The sequence below is a fragment of the Parasteatoda tepidariorum genome, chromosome 2 (genome assembly GCF_043381705.1).
Source record: "Parasteatoda tepidariorum isolate YZ-2023 chromosome 2, CAS_Ptep_4.0, whole genome shotgun sequence".
Taxonomy (NCBI): Eukaryota; Metazoa; Arthropoda; class Arachnida; order Araneae; family Theridiidae; genus Parasteatoda; species Parasteatoda tepidariorum.
Genome location: NC_092205.1, coordinates 20,792,048 through 20,811,102, shown reverse-complemented (window position 1 = coordinate 20,811,102; position 19,055 = coordinate 20,792,048). Strand labels below are relative to the sequence as shown.

At 28.1% G+C, this 19,055-nt stretch overlaps 1 protein-coding gene across 2 annotated transcripts in view; it reads right to left on the bottom strand.

The window, feature by feature from the left end:
- The window catches only part of LOC107455291 (exostosin like glycosyltransferase 3), a 21,877-nt gene extending 3,379 nt beyond the window's left edge, over positions 1 to 18,498 (bottom strand). The window contains exons 1-10 of one of the 2 annotated variants that reach the window (XM_043046948.2): positions 18,402 to 18,498; positions 15,123 to 15,347; positions 13,265 to 13,435; positions 10,735 to 12,001; positions 8,945 to 9,301; positions 7,947 to 8,048; positions 3,907 to 4,061; positions 2,982 to 3,109; positions 2,283 to 2,427; positions 523 to 651 (exon numbers count right to left, since the gene is read on the bottom strand). In XM_043046948.2, coding sequence (XP_042902882.1) covers positions 523 to 651; positions 2,283 to 2,427; positions 2,982 to 3,109; positions 3,907 to 4,061; positions 7,947 to 8,048; positions 8,945 to 9,301; positions 10,735 to 12,001; positions 13,265 to 13,435; positions 15,123 to 15,275 — 2,607 coding nt within the window. In that variant the 5' untranslated portion in view covers positions 15,276 to 15,347; positions 18,402 to 18,498. Of the gene's footprint in view, positions 1 to 522; positions 652 to 2,282; positions 2,428 to 2,981; positions 3,110 to 3,906; positions 4,062 to 7,946; positions 8,049 to 8,944; positions 9,302 to 10,734; positions 12,002 to 13,264; positions 13,436 to 15,122; positions 15,348 to 18,156 lie in introns of both variants that reach the window. The other variant, XM_043046947.2, reaches the window with a different exon arrangement.
- Positions 18,499 to 19,055: the final 557 nt, after the last annotated feature.

The following is a 19,055-nucleotide window of genomic DNA, read 5'->3' as shown; positions in this document are numbered from 1 at the left end:
TATATATATGTGTAATATTGAATGCAACATGTATTGCTAATTTTATAATTCAGTTATTAAGAAAAGGTGGAATTTCTAAGTGGGATTAGGGAAAATAAAAGATGAGAAATACTGATTTAGTTTAATGTACTAAATTTACAAGACTTATAATATTTTCAAAAGACATAATATTATTTTAAGAAAAAATGGTAGTGGCGGACAATACATAGAAAAATATTTGTTTAAGAAAAAGACACAAAAAATTTTATGCCATTGCATTGAAACAACTGTCTTATATATAAGAATTTTCTTTGAACTTTCAGGACTAAACCCTAAAGCTCTCATGCATGCAGATTATTAAGTTTTGTAAAAAAAAAATAGGTCTTCATTTATTTCCTAAAATTTATTTCGCCAAAATGGAAGCTCGAGTTCAGTTAGACTGGGTTTTTTGTTTTTTAAACAAAGAATTAGTTACACTTCAGGTAATTTATTAAAGCCACAAAATAATCTAGGAAACTATAACATTGAAGAAAAAAAACTAACTTTTATAGGAGGTTTTCTAGTGACATGAGAGACAAGAAAATTCATTGCAATATCTTCACAATTCATGTATTCATCAACCTTGTCCCGAATGACTTGTGGCATCGAGTAGCTATACAGATATGTATAATACTGAAAACAAAATATAATAAGTCATGATTTTCAAATTCTAATTAATACTAAAATACATCATAAAAATGAATAAAAATAGGATGTGAAATAAATCATTATTTTGCACATTTATTAACTATAACTATAACTTTTAACAGTTGACTTTATGCCTTAAGTGTTTTTCAGCATGACAAATCTCTTATTCTATCTGCTATTCAATGGAGAAATATTCTTTTGCCAACATAGTGATTGAAAAAAGGGCAATATTTAGTAGAAATTTATATTAATCTATATTAATAATCTATTTTTCTTCGTGTTATTCAAAAGAGAAATACTGCGCTATGATGGCTCAGGGGATGCAGCTTTCAACCTCCTAATGAGGAGAACCGGGTTCGAATCCCAGTGATGGCTAATCGATACAGATTCCGCATCCGGCTTGAGCCAACCGCAGTGCTGACATAAAATATCCTCAGTGGTTGACGGATCATGGGTTAGTTTTCCTCTCCATATAAAGCAAATATGGGTTAGTTCCATCAAAAACTCCTCCATGAAAGCAAGTTTCTCCCAATACTTGATCCAAGAGTTCCCTTGTCTTTTGCATTGGGCTCAAAATTACAAGGTTACAGAGTTTAACATAAGTCGTGAATCAAAAAAATAAGGTCGGCTGTTCAACAACGGTTATAAAATAAAATAAAAAGAGAAATACTGTTAGGTAAGCAATTTGAACATAAATTCTTTGAAGATTTTTAACAATATTGCTTGGCAGATGCCGAATATTAGTGGGTAGTTAGAGAAGGCAAGACGATTTTAAGCTATAATCCAATATTTTTATTAGAACAACATGATTATGGGTATTTACATATTATGAATCAAACAAAAACAGGTGGGCGCACTTCACTAGAAAATAACAACATGATGATAGAACAAGCAAGCAAACAGCAAGCTTGAAGTTAAAAAAATGGCAAACAATAATATCAAAACAACTCAGACTTTTATAAAAAAAAGTTTAGTTACCTCATAAACGAATTTACGGTAATATGAGCATGTTGCTTATTATTAATTTAAAGAAAAGTAACAAGTTTAGTTGCAGCCTTTATGTATATACTGAAAATGTAATAAGTTATAAAAGAAGTATATTACTCTCTAAGAAAAAATGTCATAACCTCAAATTTTATTTTTACATCACGATGAGTAAGAAAAACCGTAAATTGAGGGAAGTGGAAGCTGATTAAATAAAATTATAAAAATTTCCAACAAATATTATGATTTAAAAACTTTCAATATTTAACAATGTTAATGCTCAATATTTAGCAATATTAGATTAAAAGCTTACATTAAATTTAATTTACTCTTTCCTTATTTTTACCAATATTATTTAATAAAGATATAGTAAAATATTGTTTTGCTTTATAAGTATTAGCATATTAACAAAACCTCAAACAGCAGAGACATAATTCGAACTTATCTGGTCAAACATGCAAAAGTATAATTTTTTTATAATCAGATAAAGAGAAAAAAAATCTCGGAACATTATTTTACTCCATTTCTCTTATCTGATGATTAAGAAAATGTATAATTGACTAAATGATATTTGTTTCAAGTTCTTAAACAACATTTTCAAATAAAATCAAGGGGGAAAAAACGAAACAAACCTTATGGAAAAATGCAGCTCCAGTTAAAACCATTGATAACTCACAAGAATAATTCGAATTATAGTGCCAACCACCATTCAGTGAATACCATGCATGGTATCTTCCAGGAAATCCAACAATTCTGTCACGAGCTTCACGCCAAACTCTGAAACATAAATTTTAGAATTTTAAAATATGTAAATAAATCAAGCATTTATAAACAATAGCTTGTTTAAATTCAGAGAATTCAATTCTTTAAATTTTTAGAAAATATATTTGTATTTGTTTCAGAAAATTTACTTTTGCAACATACTTTTGATTTCTAGCAGACTTTTTAGATGTACATAACCTTTTGTAAGACATTGAGTAGTTTTGCATTCAAATGGTTATAAGACATAATTACTGACTATAATCCAGATCCTTTCTAAACTACTGCATACCTTCTTGTGGTATATTGATTATTCTTTAAGTCAGGATAATACAGATAATTTTTAGTAAAAATTTAGACATTTTCTAGACAGATAAATAATTTTTTGTTTGATATTGATTACTCTTGCATTAAAGTATGCAATACAGAAAATTTCTGATACAAATTAAATTCAGACCTTTTTTAGATAACTACATAATTTTTTTTTGAGATAAATACTATTCATGCATTAATCTATACAAAAAGCTAACAAATAAAAAAAGAACGAAATTTTAAGAAAATAAATAAATTACCTAAATCCAAATACAATTTCATCATGACGCAAGTGGGCATCATCATCCACTGATAAAACTGCTTCAGTTTCTATTACGTCAAAGGGTAAAAATCTATTGTTCAAACTGTTCTTCTTTGCCTTGATAACCTAGGATATAATGGATGAATATAATAGAAGACATTTTTAATTACACGTCTGGTTGCAGAGCATGCTGAGTCAATCTGCAGCATAATCTTCGATTTGCCTATTACCCTAATGCAGTCAGACAATAATCTATTTCAGTAAAACTTAATCTATCAGGTATGTAGCAAAATTTGCATAAAAATTATAGATAAAAATTATACGTAGAAAAATCATTTGAAATTACATTTAAATTTATTTAATTACTTATTTTATGCTATAATAACATTCTAAAAAATGGAAAAAAAAACCTTATTCAAAATAACTAAAATTTTCAGAAATGAAAAGAGAAAAGTTTAATTGCTTTTTTTTCCTTCATTTTCAAAAATTCTAGTTAGTTAAAGAAAATTAATTGTAAAATAATCATTTTTAACTTATATATCTGTAGCAGGATACTTCTAGAACTTTTAAGATAATTTCAGAAAATCTCTGCATATGCATAAGGAACTCTGTATACCGCAAATCACTTTCAATATCTGTTTAAAATTGAAGTTTTAGTCACTTTATTTAAAAATTAGAGATGAAAATTACTTTGCAAGTGATAATTTACAGATGTGTTGCATTGTTTCTGTTAAGATAACACATACTACCAAACCATGGCAAACCACCTAACTCGGTTTTTCAGGGCTCTATCTTTTAACAGCTGTGACCGAAATGCCACATAATTTTTTATCCCGTCCAAATGATTGTCAAGACCCTGAGCTGGTACCTCTTTCTCTAAGCTATCAAGATAAACATGAAGAAAAAAATAAATAAAATCTTACATGAATGGGAACTCCGATTTCAGGCCATCTTAGATCTGCTGAGGGTAACTTTTCACTATTCCATACAACAACAACTTTGTTCAAGTAAGGCAGTCCCCTTAGTCTTTGCAAGGAATCAATTAGAACAGCTTCTCTTTCATAGGTCAGTATAACAACTGAAATGATTGCAAAACAAAAATAAATTTCATCATCTATAACCAGATGGAAAAAAAATGTTACAAATATATAATTATTACTTAACAGAGAAAATGGAAAGTCATTTGACATCAATATTAAATAACGTCACTTCAAGGGGCAAAGAATTATTTTATAATTAGTGCATTAAAATTATCCTTTTTTAAAATTTAATATCAAAGGTGGCAATGGATTAAAGCAGGACTTTAATCACTTGACTTGAAAGAAAAAAAATACATAAATAAAACCTTTCTAAAGTAATAAAATAATTTGAAATAATTAAACAAGTTTATAAAACATTTTCATATTATACTGATAATAATTAAACAAAAAGCTAATAATTAATAATTAAAAATTGCTAATAATTAAACAATATTTTTTGCAGCAAAACAAATATGAGAGATAAAAATTTGGAAAGGACAGGTATTAGATGACTTTACCACATTTTGTATCTGTATTCTTTATCAGATGTATGAATTTGTCATATTTGCTTGTTTAATATTGTGTCCTATATATTATATATACAGTGGTGGCCAAAAGTGTGGACATTTTTTGAAAGTTTCATGTTTTTCAACTTTGCGTGCTAGTAGAATATATTAGTTCTCACTTAAATACAAACGTTTACATATCAAATTGAAGGTAATTTAATGTAGAATTTAATAATAAATACAGTATTACAATATCTGTATTACAAAAAAAAGTTGTGCTCATTTTAATAGAAAAAGCAAACACAAATCGTTTTGAATAAGGACGTGTTTTGTAATAAAAGCGTACTAGCCAATCACAAACACTGTTCTTAGGACTAATGAAATGTCTGTAACTATAGCTTAGGTTATTTGGATGGTAAAAGAGTTATTGTTGTGGAAATATTTGATATATAATATATATGTTGTGGAATACTGATGCATACTAGTACAATTAAATAGAGTATTGCTGTTTTTGAATATTTAAAGTCCTTTTTTTTAAAATTAAACTAATTTTAAACAATGTCATCAACAAGAACTAATTGGACATCTACAAAAAGAAGCCGAATTGTCATATTGAGAGAAAATGGCCACTCTTATGCTGAAATTGCAAGACAAGTTGGTGGTTAAGTGACTTGTTCTAGTGTACGAAAGTTCTGTTTAGGTTATGAAAAAACGAAATCAGAGGAAAATAAAGCCAAATCAGGCCGAAAAAAATGCACAAGTGCTACTGCAGATAGAAAAATTAAGCGGCTATGCCTTCATGATAGAAAAATTTCATCAGATGCCATTAGATGTGAAATGAATGCAGCAAGTATTGCAGTAAGTTCAAAACAATAAGAAGGTTATCAGGATTTGGACTACAAGCTAGAATTCCAAGGAAAAAACCATATTTAAATCAAAATCAACGTGAAAAATGACTTAAGTGGGCAAAAGAACACATTAAATGGTCAGAAAATCAATGGAAGCAAGTAATCTGGAGCTATGAGAGTAAAATATCGCTCTATGGTAGTGATGGTAGAAAATACGCGAGACATAGAGTAGGTGAAGCACTTCATCCTGATTGCATTGAAGCAACTACAAAAAACCCAACAAATGTCATGANTCGTTTAGAGCCTGTCCAACATTGAGCCTTAACACCTTTCGAGTTTACGAACGCTTTATTTCTTTTAGTGTGCCTTTTCTTAAGTCAGATAAGCACTTTTCAGATTTAAAAAATAATCTGAATGCTTTTAAAACCAACCTGTTTTCGAAATAATCCATTTGATATATTTTAAGAGCTTGAAAAAGAGTGTGTTTTCAAAGTTTTCATTTATAATTAAATAATAATTTTAGTTCATATTTTTATTCTTATTTTCCTGTACGAAAAAAACGTCCATCCAATAAAAGACAACTTATTGAAGCTATAATTGATCCTTGGCACCATGTGATTACAAAAGATGAACTCCAAACACTCGTTCACTCGATTAAAAGACTCTGTGAAGCTGTCTTTAAAAATAAGGGTTATCCTACTAAGTATTGATTGTGTAAGTATCACTTTAAAAAAAATGCAAATCTAAGATAGATCTTACTATTAGTTGCATAACTCCTTTTGTAATACAGATATTGTAATACTGTATTTATTATTAAATTCTACATTAAATTACCTTCAATTTGACATATAAACATTTGTATTTAAGTGAAAATTAATATATTCCACAAGCACACAAAGTTGAAAAACATGAAACTTTCAAAAAACGTCCACACTTTTGACCACCACTGTATATTATCTTAAACTGTAATGATGCAGTGACTCAGACATAACTTTAAATTTTCTATAAATGACACGCACGCATTTTATAAAATTATTAAACAATCACATTATTACATTACAAATTATTACATTATTAAGCATTAACAATTATTAAACATGCATTTATAATTAAATACAAGGTTATTAAAAAAAAGAACCACTAGTAAGAAAAATTTGAAATTTGATCTGAGTATTCCTGGAAGAAGGGTTAAAGTTATGACTGTCATAAGGAAAAAAAATAGTTCAAAATTTTAGAGATAGAGAGTGTCTTGCAAGTCATAAATCAAACAAATGTAACAAGAAAGCAGCTATAAAATTGTTTTTTAATTGTCAAAAAAATTAACAGTGAAAATAGTTTTAAACAGTCATGAAAACTCTTATGTTTGATATATTGCTGCACCATTTTCAGTCACGAGTTGCAACCACAAGAAACAACATATTTCACAACAAATTGAAATGAATATGTTCTGCAATGCGTTTCCAGGTGACTTCAGATAAGTTAGCAATGGAACCACTAAAACACTTTTCAGATGACTACACAATCAGAGATCACATCAGAGATCTTAGCAGCAACATTATTGAAAAGCGATGCAGATACCTCTATCATTTCCTAAATGCATCTTAAGCAACTTATTTTACTATTTAACTTTGAGTATCATGACTGTCCCCCGTCATATGGAGTCACTAACATTTTAAAATATTTTTCCTTATATAGTATTATTCGATACTATTTTTCACTTTTTTATAAGGCTAGATGGTGCTCAATGTGTTTTTTAACATTATGTGTCTTGTATCTTATTAATAAATGTTACCTGGTCCTAGGCTCTCTCTTACTGTCAACATCACTTTATTTTATTTACGCAACATCATTTTCCTTTCCTTGAAAATACTCAGATCAAATTTCTGGTCATTTGACAAGTTGTTCTTCTTTTAGAGCTTCTTGAAAGACAGACTTTAATTTTAAACATATGTATAAATTATGCTTAAAAAAATTTATAAATAAATAAAATCTAATAATATTTATCATTTAAAATTTGCATAGCTAGGTATTTTTTACTTAATAATTCATTTTAGAAAAAATGTTAAAAATCTGGTTTTTAATAAAAATAATCAGATTTTTAGAAAAGCATGATACATTCACACCCTGTTTGATATTAATATAATAAAAACATACCTTATAATCTTAAAAAAAAAAATAGAAGATTTTTATAATGTAGACGTTGAAACATAAAACATCGCATTAAACTGGATTTTGTGTTACATTGATAATTTTCCATATCATTAAACTAATCTATTAAAGATGTTAATATGTACCTAGAGCAGGCCAATATTAATGCTTTAAAATAATTTTTAGATAAAAATACTTTAAAAAGCAAAAAATTTTTATATTTACAGAAAATTATCCATATTATCAGAAGTATTAGGAATAAAATATAACAAATTATCCATTTTGGTTGGCTAGAGAGATTGTAAAGTTAATTTCATTTATGGAGAATTGTGGTTAATAGAAGTACATTACATAGATCTTCGACTATATTACATATAATGGAAATGAAAACTTTAGAAGAAAATGAAATTAATTCAGAATTTTAAATTTAAATCATCCATACTAGTAAATTGTTCTCGGGGGTAATTTCCACCAAGTGCTTCACTGAACTCTTTACCGGATCCTCCAGCTCCTTGACCAATCGGACGAAAACCGAAGCTTGAGCCTAAAGAGATTAAAATTAGTTATGTACTTATAGAATGGTAACAATAAAAATAAATAAAAAACTAATGAAAAAATTAAACCTTTCAACAATATTTTTTTTTTCAAAATTTATAGCGAATGAAATAGAAACAGAAATGATGTGTGCTCTTAATGAGCAAAAGGGAACATTAATGTCTTGAAGATAAACCTAAGAAAAAACAAAAAGGGGAAAAAATAATTTAAATTTACTTTGAACTAAACAAAAAATCGCAACATAACGATAATTTTTCAAATCGAAAGAAAATGTAATATAAAAAAAGCAGAGTATAATGATATTATGAAAATAAGCTTTACAACTGATAAAGAATTTTTAAAGATAACACAATAAATCAAATTATTTATTATGATATATTTTAATAATTATTACTGGAATTATATTCTCTGATAAGCCAATAATAAATTATAACTAATGTTATGGGTATATAACTTTTTTGAGTCTATTTTTAATAGTCTATGTTTTTTTAGTCTATATTTTTAAATCATTTATATTGCTTTACAAAAATTATGGAACAGTATTAAATTTACCAATTTTCTCAACTGATAATGGATACTGCAGTATCTATATGAGATCATTACTTTAATTGCTGCATGGTTCTTTATATATATATAAATATATATATCTATAATTATACATATATATATATACATTCATTCCGTGAATAAGTCTAAGTTTATCACGCTTGTCATATACAATATAATTTATTTTATCAAAGCTGATCATAATAGGATAAACTAAGTCTGGTGCATAAAAACAGGAGGTAAAGAGATCCCTTCTCCAGCGTGGTATTCATGAATACCTAAAAAATCGATTTTAAAATTTTATTTTTACAAAAAGGAAAATGAGGAAAACTAACATACCGATAAACTTTGACTCTGATGGCAGTACTGGGTCAAATGGTGTGTGGGGGTATAAAATAAAAGGATCAAACTGTTCGTTCCAGACAAAATAGGTTTTACTGTTGGCAATTGTTAAGTTGCGCCTGAAGCTGAGAGATGGAAATGGCGATTCCACAGGACCCAGGTTCTCTTCAGGGTCTGGATCTTGAATGGCAGCGAATTCTGCTTTTAATGGACGAAATGTTTCATTGAACACACTGGGAGATGATTCCTCTCTGCAAGCTGGGGCTGGTATCTGGATTCTATTTCGTATTATTGATAAAATAGTTGCTACCACTTGACGAGGGCCGGCTAAGTAATGCTCCCAAAGTAAGCGACCTATGATATAAATCAAGAAAATCTATTGAAAGAATATTGCAAAAAGAATGCTTAAAAAAACAATAGGCTTTAAAGATATTCAAACAAATAGGTCAACAAAAATGAATAACATTGAAATTTGAAGATCTTAATTATCCAAAATTTGGTTTTTCAAAATTTAACATTTTTAGCATAAATTTTAGTTACAATAAAACCTGAAAATGTTGTTTGATTATTAAGTACAGTGGAGCATCGTTTATACGACGCCGAAGGGACCACCGAAAAACGTCGTATAAACGATAACGTCGTATAATCGATTTTTACTTCTAAAACTGAAACTAACTCTGTTTTCAGTTAATTTTAATGTTTAACGTGTTGATTTACATAAATTTCTAAATTAGACAAAGCAAAACAAACAAATAACCAAAGGAGAAAAATTGCAGTGAGCCATTTGAATGTATGTTACCTTTAATTATATTTTCTTGCTATTATTCTCTACAATGCTTTGAATAGCGAGTTGAAGTTACTGCTTTCTATGATGCAATTTTAAATTTCTAATCACGGCCAAATCTAATGGCTGAAGCGCACTTGTGCAATTTGCAGGAAAAAAGAGAGCTTTTACATTTTCCAAAATAATTAGTATCGATGGGTGCGCTGGACATTGGTCGATGAATAGCAAAATTTTTCGTTTTTTCCTCTTCATAACATTGTCTAGTTTTTTCAGTCATCTAGTAAAAATTACGGTCGTCATCCAAGCATTCTTGTTGACACCCTTATCTGTATCATTCATGTTGGCAAATTCCGCCCTTTTTTAAAATACACAAGAAAAAATAAAAAATTAAATAAAGAACAAAATCTAAAAATCGACGTATAACCGATTCTGTGCGTCGTACAAACGATACATTTTTACATTAAAATGAATAGGAATGATTTGGGACCACACTAAAACGTCGTATAAATGTAAACGTCGTATAAGTGATCGTTGTATAAATGATGCTCCACTGTACATAATTAATGTAAAAGATTTACAGAATAAAATGAAGAAGAAAAATATATGTACATTTGATGTATAGAAGTTGTCATATTCAATAGAAAAATTAATTTAAAAAAAAGGAATTGAAATATATTTTATGAATTCTTAAGAGTGAGTAAACTAGGTTACCAACTTTTTTCAGTCTTTAAAGCACAAACTTTTGTGTCCTTAATTGAGGAATATTATAAAAGATCATATTGAAGCATTAAAAACATCTTTCAAAAATATTAATTGTAACAAAAAAACAAGCAATTAATCTGGCAAATAAAAAGAACTTTCTACAAAATAAATTCCGGATAAAAATTTGAAGGAGAGAAAAAATTATTGAAATACTGCGAAAACAGAATTTGTTTCAATGCAATATCAATTTTAACATTAAACAAATGAAAGAAAAAAAACCGTAATTAGCAATTATGCAAACCTTGATGTCGCATGGCAATGATGTCACTGTCACTAATAGTTCTTAAGTAGTAATGCAGCTCAGAAACTCTAGCTTTTGGTAAAATAACTGCAGCTCTTCTCCAATCTACAACTTCATCAAATGGTAAATGAACATGATCTCCCAGCACAACTGGAACAGCTCCAGTCTGAAGAGCCTCGATTAAACGAACATGAATTTGGGGAGTACTTATGATATTGTAGTCAGATGGACTCACAAGTAATGAAAAGGTTGAATCCTGCAGAACCTCTAACCTTGTTTCATGTGTCCCGCACATGAGCCACTCTGAATCATATCCAGGTGAAGAGCTACCCGCGCAAGAAAATTGGAAGAAGAAATTATCTCCCAAGGCAGACAACTGCATCTCTTTTAAGATATTTACAATTAGATTTTCGACATCTTCTGACTGAGAATCGGTCATTTTTGCATTTTCCATGCCATTGACCTCATCACTAAGTGTGGCGGTGGACAGTTTGCGAAAGTTGCTTTTTAAAACATAACTTGATGTCCTATATTCTCCTTGATAAGAAAGGAGGAATTTTCGGCGGGCTGGCGAATAAAGATACAGTTTTGAGATCTTATCCTTTTTATAAAATAATGGTGGAGAGATAATGTCAAAATGAGGCCTGAAATCCTTTGTCGTAAAATGAGATTGCACAACTATTGCACGTCCTGTATTGAGGCCTGCAAAAACATTGTTTGTTTCATTGGTTTCTGAAACAAGATTGAAAAGTATGTGATTTCGTCCATTGCCATTCCAATAATTTAAAGAACTTAGATAATGTTCTAATGATTTGGGATCTTTCTTGCCGTGGACAATTTCTCCCACAAGAACAACAAAGATGCATGCGATGGAAGGATCAAATGTAATATGAATGTTTACATTTAAGGCTTCCATTACTGCACTTCTGAGGTAATGATCTTTAGAGTTCCATGTACCAAAGTCTTCTGGTTGGTAGAAATACACAGGAAACCCTGATGTTAACGAACAGCGGGAATAATCAAAACATAAAAAGTTTTTACAGTTTCGTATTCCTTTGAGAGTAGAGGGTGGCATGTGGATGTTATCATCAAGAGATGGAAGAATTCGTTTAGGTGCCCCTATGAAAGGCGTGTTTTTCTCTTGAACTTCTTTCTGGGCATATTGAGCTTGTTCAACTGAAATTCTTAGTCGGTCTAAATCTACTTGTTGGCGTGAGTAATCAACTTTCAAATCCTCCATCCTCTGCGTTAGAATTGATATGTCAGACTGTGAAAGGAAAGGAAAAAAAATAAGTGACACTGGAAAATAAATTGATAAATAAATATCAATTATTTTTCATGATTTGCAAACTGATATCATTAATTTGAAAAAAAACATAAACTATAAATATTTAAAGCTTAATATTAATAGCTGCATAACTTAAGGTATGTACAATTGAGACTGATTCAACCTACATATTTCAATTGTAAACAGAAAAACAGTAATTAACATCCTAAGCAGTACAAATCTGAGCAAAATAATATGAATCATTTCCCCTTATAACACAACTCTTATTAAATAACATAGTTTAAAAATTTTTTTTTTAAAAAAAACAGTTAGTGATACAGAAAAGCTATTAGCTCTAAGTTAGCAAAAGAGTTGATACATACATACTTTACAGTGCTCTTTATAACTGGCATCAGTTATAAAGAATACTGTAAGATTTCCAAAACATTTTAACAGAGTATTAATAAATTAACAGAGTATTAATAAATTAAAATGTAATAAATATAAATTATAATAATGATCTGCCTCTTGATTTAATTATAATAATGATGAATTATAATGATATGAATTATAATAATGATCTGCCACCATGTTTGATCAAGTGGCAGATTTAAATAGAAAAGAAAGGGAAAAAAATGGGCCTGAAAAAAAAAACTTTTTCCTATTTCATTGGGTGATAAGTATCAAATTTAACATTATAAAATAAATTTACAGCGAGTGAATTGAAGTTTTAAGTGAACAGATAAATAGATCAGAAAATATAGCATTCCAAAAATATTCAAATTATTTGTGAATAATATATTGTTAGTGGCACAAAGGTTTAATTAAATAAAATTAAATTAGTATTTAAACATAAAACTATGAATAAATATATGAGACTTTACAAACAAAATTGGCCATAGAAGCCTTTGTTTAATTGACAAAACTTAAAATTTTACAAAAATCAGTAAGTGAATGATCCCCAAATAAATAAAAATGAAAAAACATAATTGCTAGCCACCTGATCTTAGAAAAAGATTTTGATTTACACTTTGAACAATACATAGTAGGGAATTTTCGGTTGAGTGGATATTTTTGTAACATCTTCAGCAATATAAAAGAAAATTAAAAAATAATTTTTAAAAAATTAGAAAAGTGAAGAAATTATTTAAAAAAAAAATATAAAAAAAACGTCAGATCTAGGAAGATTAAGATGCAGGTAGGATAGTAATTTTGGAGAAAAAATTCAATCTCACATATTATATAAACTGTGGAAAATAATACCTGTAGTTTTTGTCTTCTACTTTCTAATTCTCTTAATTCATTGCTAACAGAGACTTTGATGCGTATCATCTCTTCTATTCTACTTTTGAGATCTATGGCTTTGATAGAATCTAAATCTTCCATCTGCATCCCTTTCTGATGAATTTCTGCCACTGGATCATCATTTCCAATCTAAGAAACAACGAGTAAAACAAAATCTAAGAGTTAGGATTTTATTTTATTTTAAAGATATTTTTAATTGTAAAATAGAAATTCATATTATTTTAAAACAGTTTATGCTTAATACAATTATCCTCGACTTCAGAACAAAAGTAGATTTTGAAATGTAAGTTGACAAAAATATAATCAATAAATAAGTGCTAGACTAACTTTGACAAAATATTAGTATGCTTAATTATAAGAATTAGGAAGTAGAATAAATGATAACTAATCAACTTGATGTTCACAAATACTTAAAAGTATCATTTAAAATAATATATAATAGGTTTATAATACATTAAAAACAATACTCCGACTTTCAGCAGCCGTATTTGCAAAATAATAAGTGTAAAAATAACTGTAGTGACAGCATATTTTAACTCAAAAATAAACCACAAACCTTTTGTATTTCATTAAAAATAACATTTAATTGAAGGAAAAAAAAGGTGAATAAATTTTCAAACAAGTATGATTGATCTTTTGAACTGTAAGATACAAAGACTGTTAATGCATCATTTTAACCTATTGAGTGCACATGGGCCTGTATGTCAATTTTCAAGTGAGGGTGCAACTTACACTTTTGGCTATTAATGTATGGTAATCCATGTTTCATTACGTTTTGGACCATAGATAATGGCAACCTCGGAAAGGTCTCAGGGTTCAATCACTCTTCTTATTTTCCACGTTCAATGTGTTTGTATATATTTATATTGAAACAACGACTTTATTTCTATTGCTCTTAAAAAAAATTTTTTTTTAATATTTTCATAAATATCTTGATGCATGAAAAATTAAGAAAATTAACGTATATCAGTTGCATAATAAATTAAGGTAAATGTTTTTTGTTATAAATGAAAATGTTTAATGGCCCACTATAAGTTATTATATAAAAATATAAATCAGTTTGAGCTCAATAACTAAGGGATAAATTTATTTGCAAATAATTTTTTTCAATTGAAATAAAGAAATTGAAAAAGTTTTACTGCAATGCAATAATAATATGTACATAACTACATGTTAAATCAAGAACAAATCCTTATTTCCAAAGAAAAAATATATATTCTTTATAAATGTTTTAACAAATATCTTGATATCTTGACACATAAAATATAATGTAAATTAAGACATTGCAAATGTTGAGGTAAAAATTTTTTTGAAATAAAATAAGAATATTTAATACCCTCTTATAAGTTATTTTACAAAGATATAAGTTTCTTTGAGCTTAATAGTTAAAAGACGAATTTTCAAATGAGTTATTATTTTTTTTAACAGAAACAAAGAAATTATATCTTCAAGAAACAAAGAAATTATATCCTCATGTGTATGTAATATAATATGCAAGCGTACATATATAGATATAACCTCCAACTACAATGTGGTTCCGACAATATTGTTTATATAAATTTGCAGATTGGGCACTAAGTATTCCACATTTCATTTTTTAATTGAGACATTAAAAAAAAAATTATGAAAGTTTATAGCAATGGAATATCGGTTACCATTAGTAATGGTGAAAGATGTGATTTTAAAATAATAACTCATTTAAAATATAGTTACTAAGAACAATAAGAAAAAAAATGCCGAAATACAAATTGGCAAAAAGTATGCATATAAAAAGAATACAAATACACATCAGCATAAAAATAAGGATAAATATTACCTTGGGTAAATAGTAGTGTGCTAAGAAAGTGATAACCACGAACAATATGAAGAGGTTCAAGATGATTATTTTGGAGAATCTCACAGATGGCATGCGATAGTGTATGTGCCTGAAGAAAGTTAAGTAGCCGGAGGAAGAATCCAGCAGGGCCATCTTCTGAGCCTTTTATTGTTTCTTAATCAACCCATATTTCCAGCTTCACTTGGTTGAAAAGCAATGATATTCCTGAAATTGGAAAAGTCACAGTTTAAATAAGTATGACAAATATACATATTGTTCATCTGGAAAAGGACCGAAATAAATAGCTGCAAGTTGTGGTTAAAAAAGTTATAAATTTTTTGCAATACCTGAACATAATTTATAAAACTGTTTGATTACACATTTAAAAAAAACGACTTACATAAAATAAATTAGTTTATGTAAACTTAAACATTTAGAAGAGAAAATGTGTTAAATAGAATTATGAGCCTAGAAAAAATGCAAAATGTTATTTGGGAACACTCTAAAATAAAACATTTAAAACATTACACTATTTTAATTTAGATTTTCATTTTAATAAATTTTTCATACTTGGGACAAATCGGGTTATGGCTCACACTATATTTTCATGCAATGTCGGGATGAACAACGATTTGAGAGACATAATAAACTTGGTTTTCATATCAATTGATAGTAACCTAATTAATCCTCAGTATAATGTAAACAATATAAATTTTCATGCAAAATTAACAGAGTAAGTGTAAATAATGAGCTGCTAAGACCCAGGGGTTAAAGCACTGAACTGTCTTTGAGAAGAAAAAGGGTTTAATCCTTAAAGGCGCATAGGGACACCTTGGATTTTAAGGGAGACTGATCCAATCCAATTGCTGCCTTGTGACTCACTAGCAAACATCTGAAATGTATAACCTTCGAGTCTAGGAGCAGGGTCTTCCCTACAGCTACTATGTGCTCGATCACTCCGGTTTCTCCCAATCACTTCCTTACTTACGTGAATCCAGAACATTGAGAACCCTTACCCTGGCAACTGCATTTGGAGCTTGATTTTGCAAGGGTTCAAGAACTCATGAATTTGATCTAGCTGGTGTAGCAACAATAACAAGGGTTCAATCCGCAACGAGGATTTCAAGCTCAACTAGCTTCAGATTCATGGGTATCAGGTTGTTTGGAAAATAAAAGAAGAGGTAATGCAATGCTGACCACATTGAAACTATCATGCCATTGGCCATGAAATTGTGAAGTTTTAACCGCCACAAACCCCCTTGCCTACAATGGGTTGTTGTGGGAAAGCTTTATTTCTTTACAGCAAATAATACACAAAATATAAGTATATTTTCAGATTAGAAAGCATTTGAAGTTTTGAACACATTGTTTTTTTTTTAAAAATTAAATTATCGCAGGTAACAATTTACTCTGTATAAAAATTAATTTTGTAACTTTTTTTTACTGTATGCAAATAGTTAACATTTTTAACAAAATTTTAAGTAGCATATGTTTGGAGTTTAAAGATTAAAATATTTTTTGAAACTCTGAATAGTCTTCATTTTGAGCCTTAACATTTTAATATCAGCATGTTTTCAAATTTAAGTAATTTGAAAACCGTATAGGGGGTCCGAAAAAAATCTCCAAACTAATATTAACTCCAGTGATATTAAATAAAATATGGTAGCAGGTATTACTAGTATTGAAATAGCAGCTACTTAATGAACTAATATAATTGCTACACTAATATAATTACTACTTAATAGGTATTTTAGGGTCCTTTGAAATAGAATAATACCAAATATTTAGAGATAATATTTTCTCTAATAAATTTAACTCCGTTTTAGGATTTTTTTAAATAACTAGTTTTTATTTATCAAACAATGTAACTATCTAATATTACGGTACTTAATATCCAACTAAAATAAATAATCATAACATTTTGTTAAACCATGAATTTCATAAAGTAAAAATTATCTGCTATATAAATAAATTATACACTTTATTCAACTTGCATTATAGCTTCAAAATATGTTAATTCATTTAATGGTCAAAGCTAGTTAAAAGAAGAATATTATTTTCATCAAATATTAATGTAGCCAGGATTACTAATTTTAAGAAGTAATTCCATAAAAATTCATCATAATCATATTTTCTAAAAACTGTAATAACTGAAATTTTTGCTATACAGCCTTTATTTTAAAAAATGTATTATGGTTTATTTNCGAGAAAGATCCGCGGGTGTTTTATAAAAAGGGCCGCCGGCAGTATTGGACAAATTCAAGGACCTATCAAGTTTTTCAAGGACCTAAGACGTTTTTCAAGCACTTTCAAGGACCTAAATTTAGCAAAAAATAATTCAAGGACTTTCAAGGACTCTCAAGGACCGTGGGAACCCTGGTTTTAGGATTTTTTTAAATAACAAGTTTTTATTTATCAAACAATGTAACTATCTAATATTATGGTACTTAATATCCAACTAAAATAAATAATCATAACATTTTGTTAAACCATGAATTTCATAAAGTAAAAATTATCTGCTATATAAATAAATTATACACTTTATTCAACTTGCATTATAGCTTCAAAATATGTTAATTCATTTAATGGTCAAAGCTAGTTAAAAGAAGAATATTATTTTCATCAAATATTAATGTAGCCAGGATTACTAATTTTAAGAAGTAATTCCATAAAAATTCATCATAATCATATTTTCTAAAAACTGTAATAACTGAAATTTTTGCTATACAGCCTTTATTTTAAAAAATGTATTATGGTTTATTTCGAATTTTAGGTTTTAAAATTACATGAGAAAAAATGGAATTGTTAATAAAATTGTAAAAATACAAAAGTATTGAGCTAAGATTGTGAATATTTTACAAAAGCATTATTCTTTAAAACTCTTTCATTAAACTTTATTTATTTTTTAGAAAATTAGAAGGGGCGAAGTAACTGCTATTTTATTAGTTGTAGGTATCACTGCTAAGCAAGAAAAAAATTTAACAAAGGACATCGATTGCTTTTGGGATGGAAATTGAAACAAAAAGATATTTACATGCTATTGTATTGTACTCAGGTTGCTTTTAAAACAAAAATTCGCAAACATCGAAGCATATTATTTCATTAAATCGTATTTAAATTATTCTAACACAAGAGTTAAGAGAAAAATAAAATTTGACAATAATTCTTGTAGGAATTTCTTGTTTGCTATTTTAATGCGAATTAGCTAAAGCTAAAATCGTTTTTATCTCATTTTCTAAAAATGAATTCAGCAGTTTTAATAAAGTGCAAGTAAATTACTAAGAAGTATCGGCACAGCAGTACAAACACACTTCAAAATGAAAACAAACACCCAGCAATTGGTAAGGCAAGCAACGAAGCGCAGAGTAAAAAAAATTTAGTTTAAAGCTTACATTGATATTTAATTGTGTAAACACTAAATACAGGTGGCGCTAGTAGCAACAAATTATAATTAAAAGATTTCAGGGGTGTGATTTTAAACAACATTTTTGATAATCTAAATGAGAGAAATATTATGGAAAAGATAAACAACGTAATATATTCCCATATATTATGTCTGAGCAAAAGAGGAGAAAGAAAGGAGAGGTTCTAAACATGGTACCGGTCTTCTCCTCAGATGGCTTATTCCAGAAAAAAATAAAAAAAACATAAATAAATAAATAAGAAGAAAGAAAGAAAGAACAAGTAGGTTCCAAAGGTTTTTAAAACAATCTTCGGGAAATACAACAAATTTCTATATTAAAATCTTTCGAAAATAGGAAATATTTAATTACTAGTTTATTTCAATAGATTATAGAATTATTACGATTTATATATTTTAAACATTGTGACTTATTCTAAAATTTGCAGTTTTTGAAGAGATTATTTTATTTGAATATGAAAAAAGAATATTATTAAATTGTAAAAGTAAATTATTTTACATAAGTGCATAAA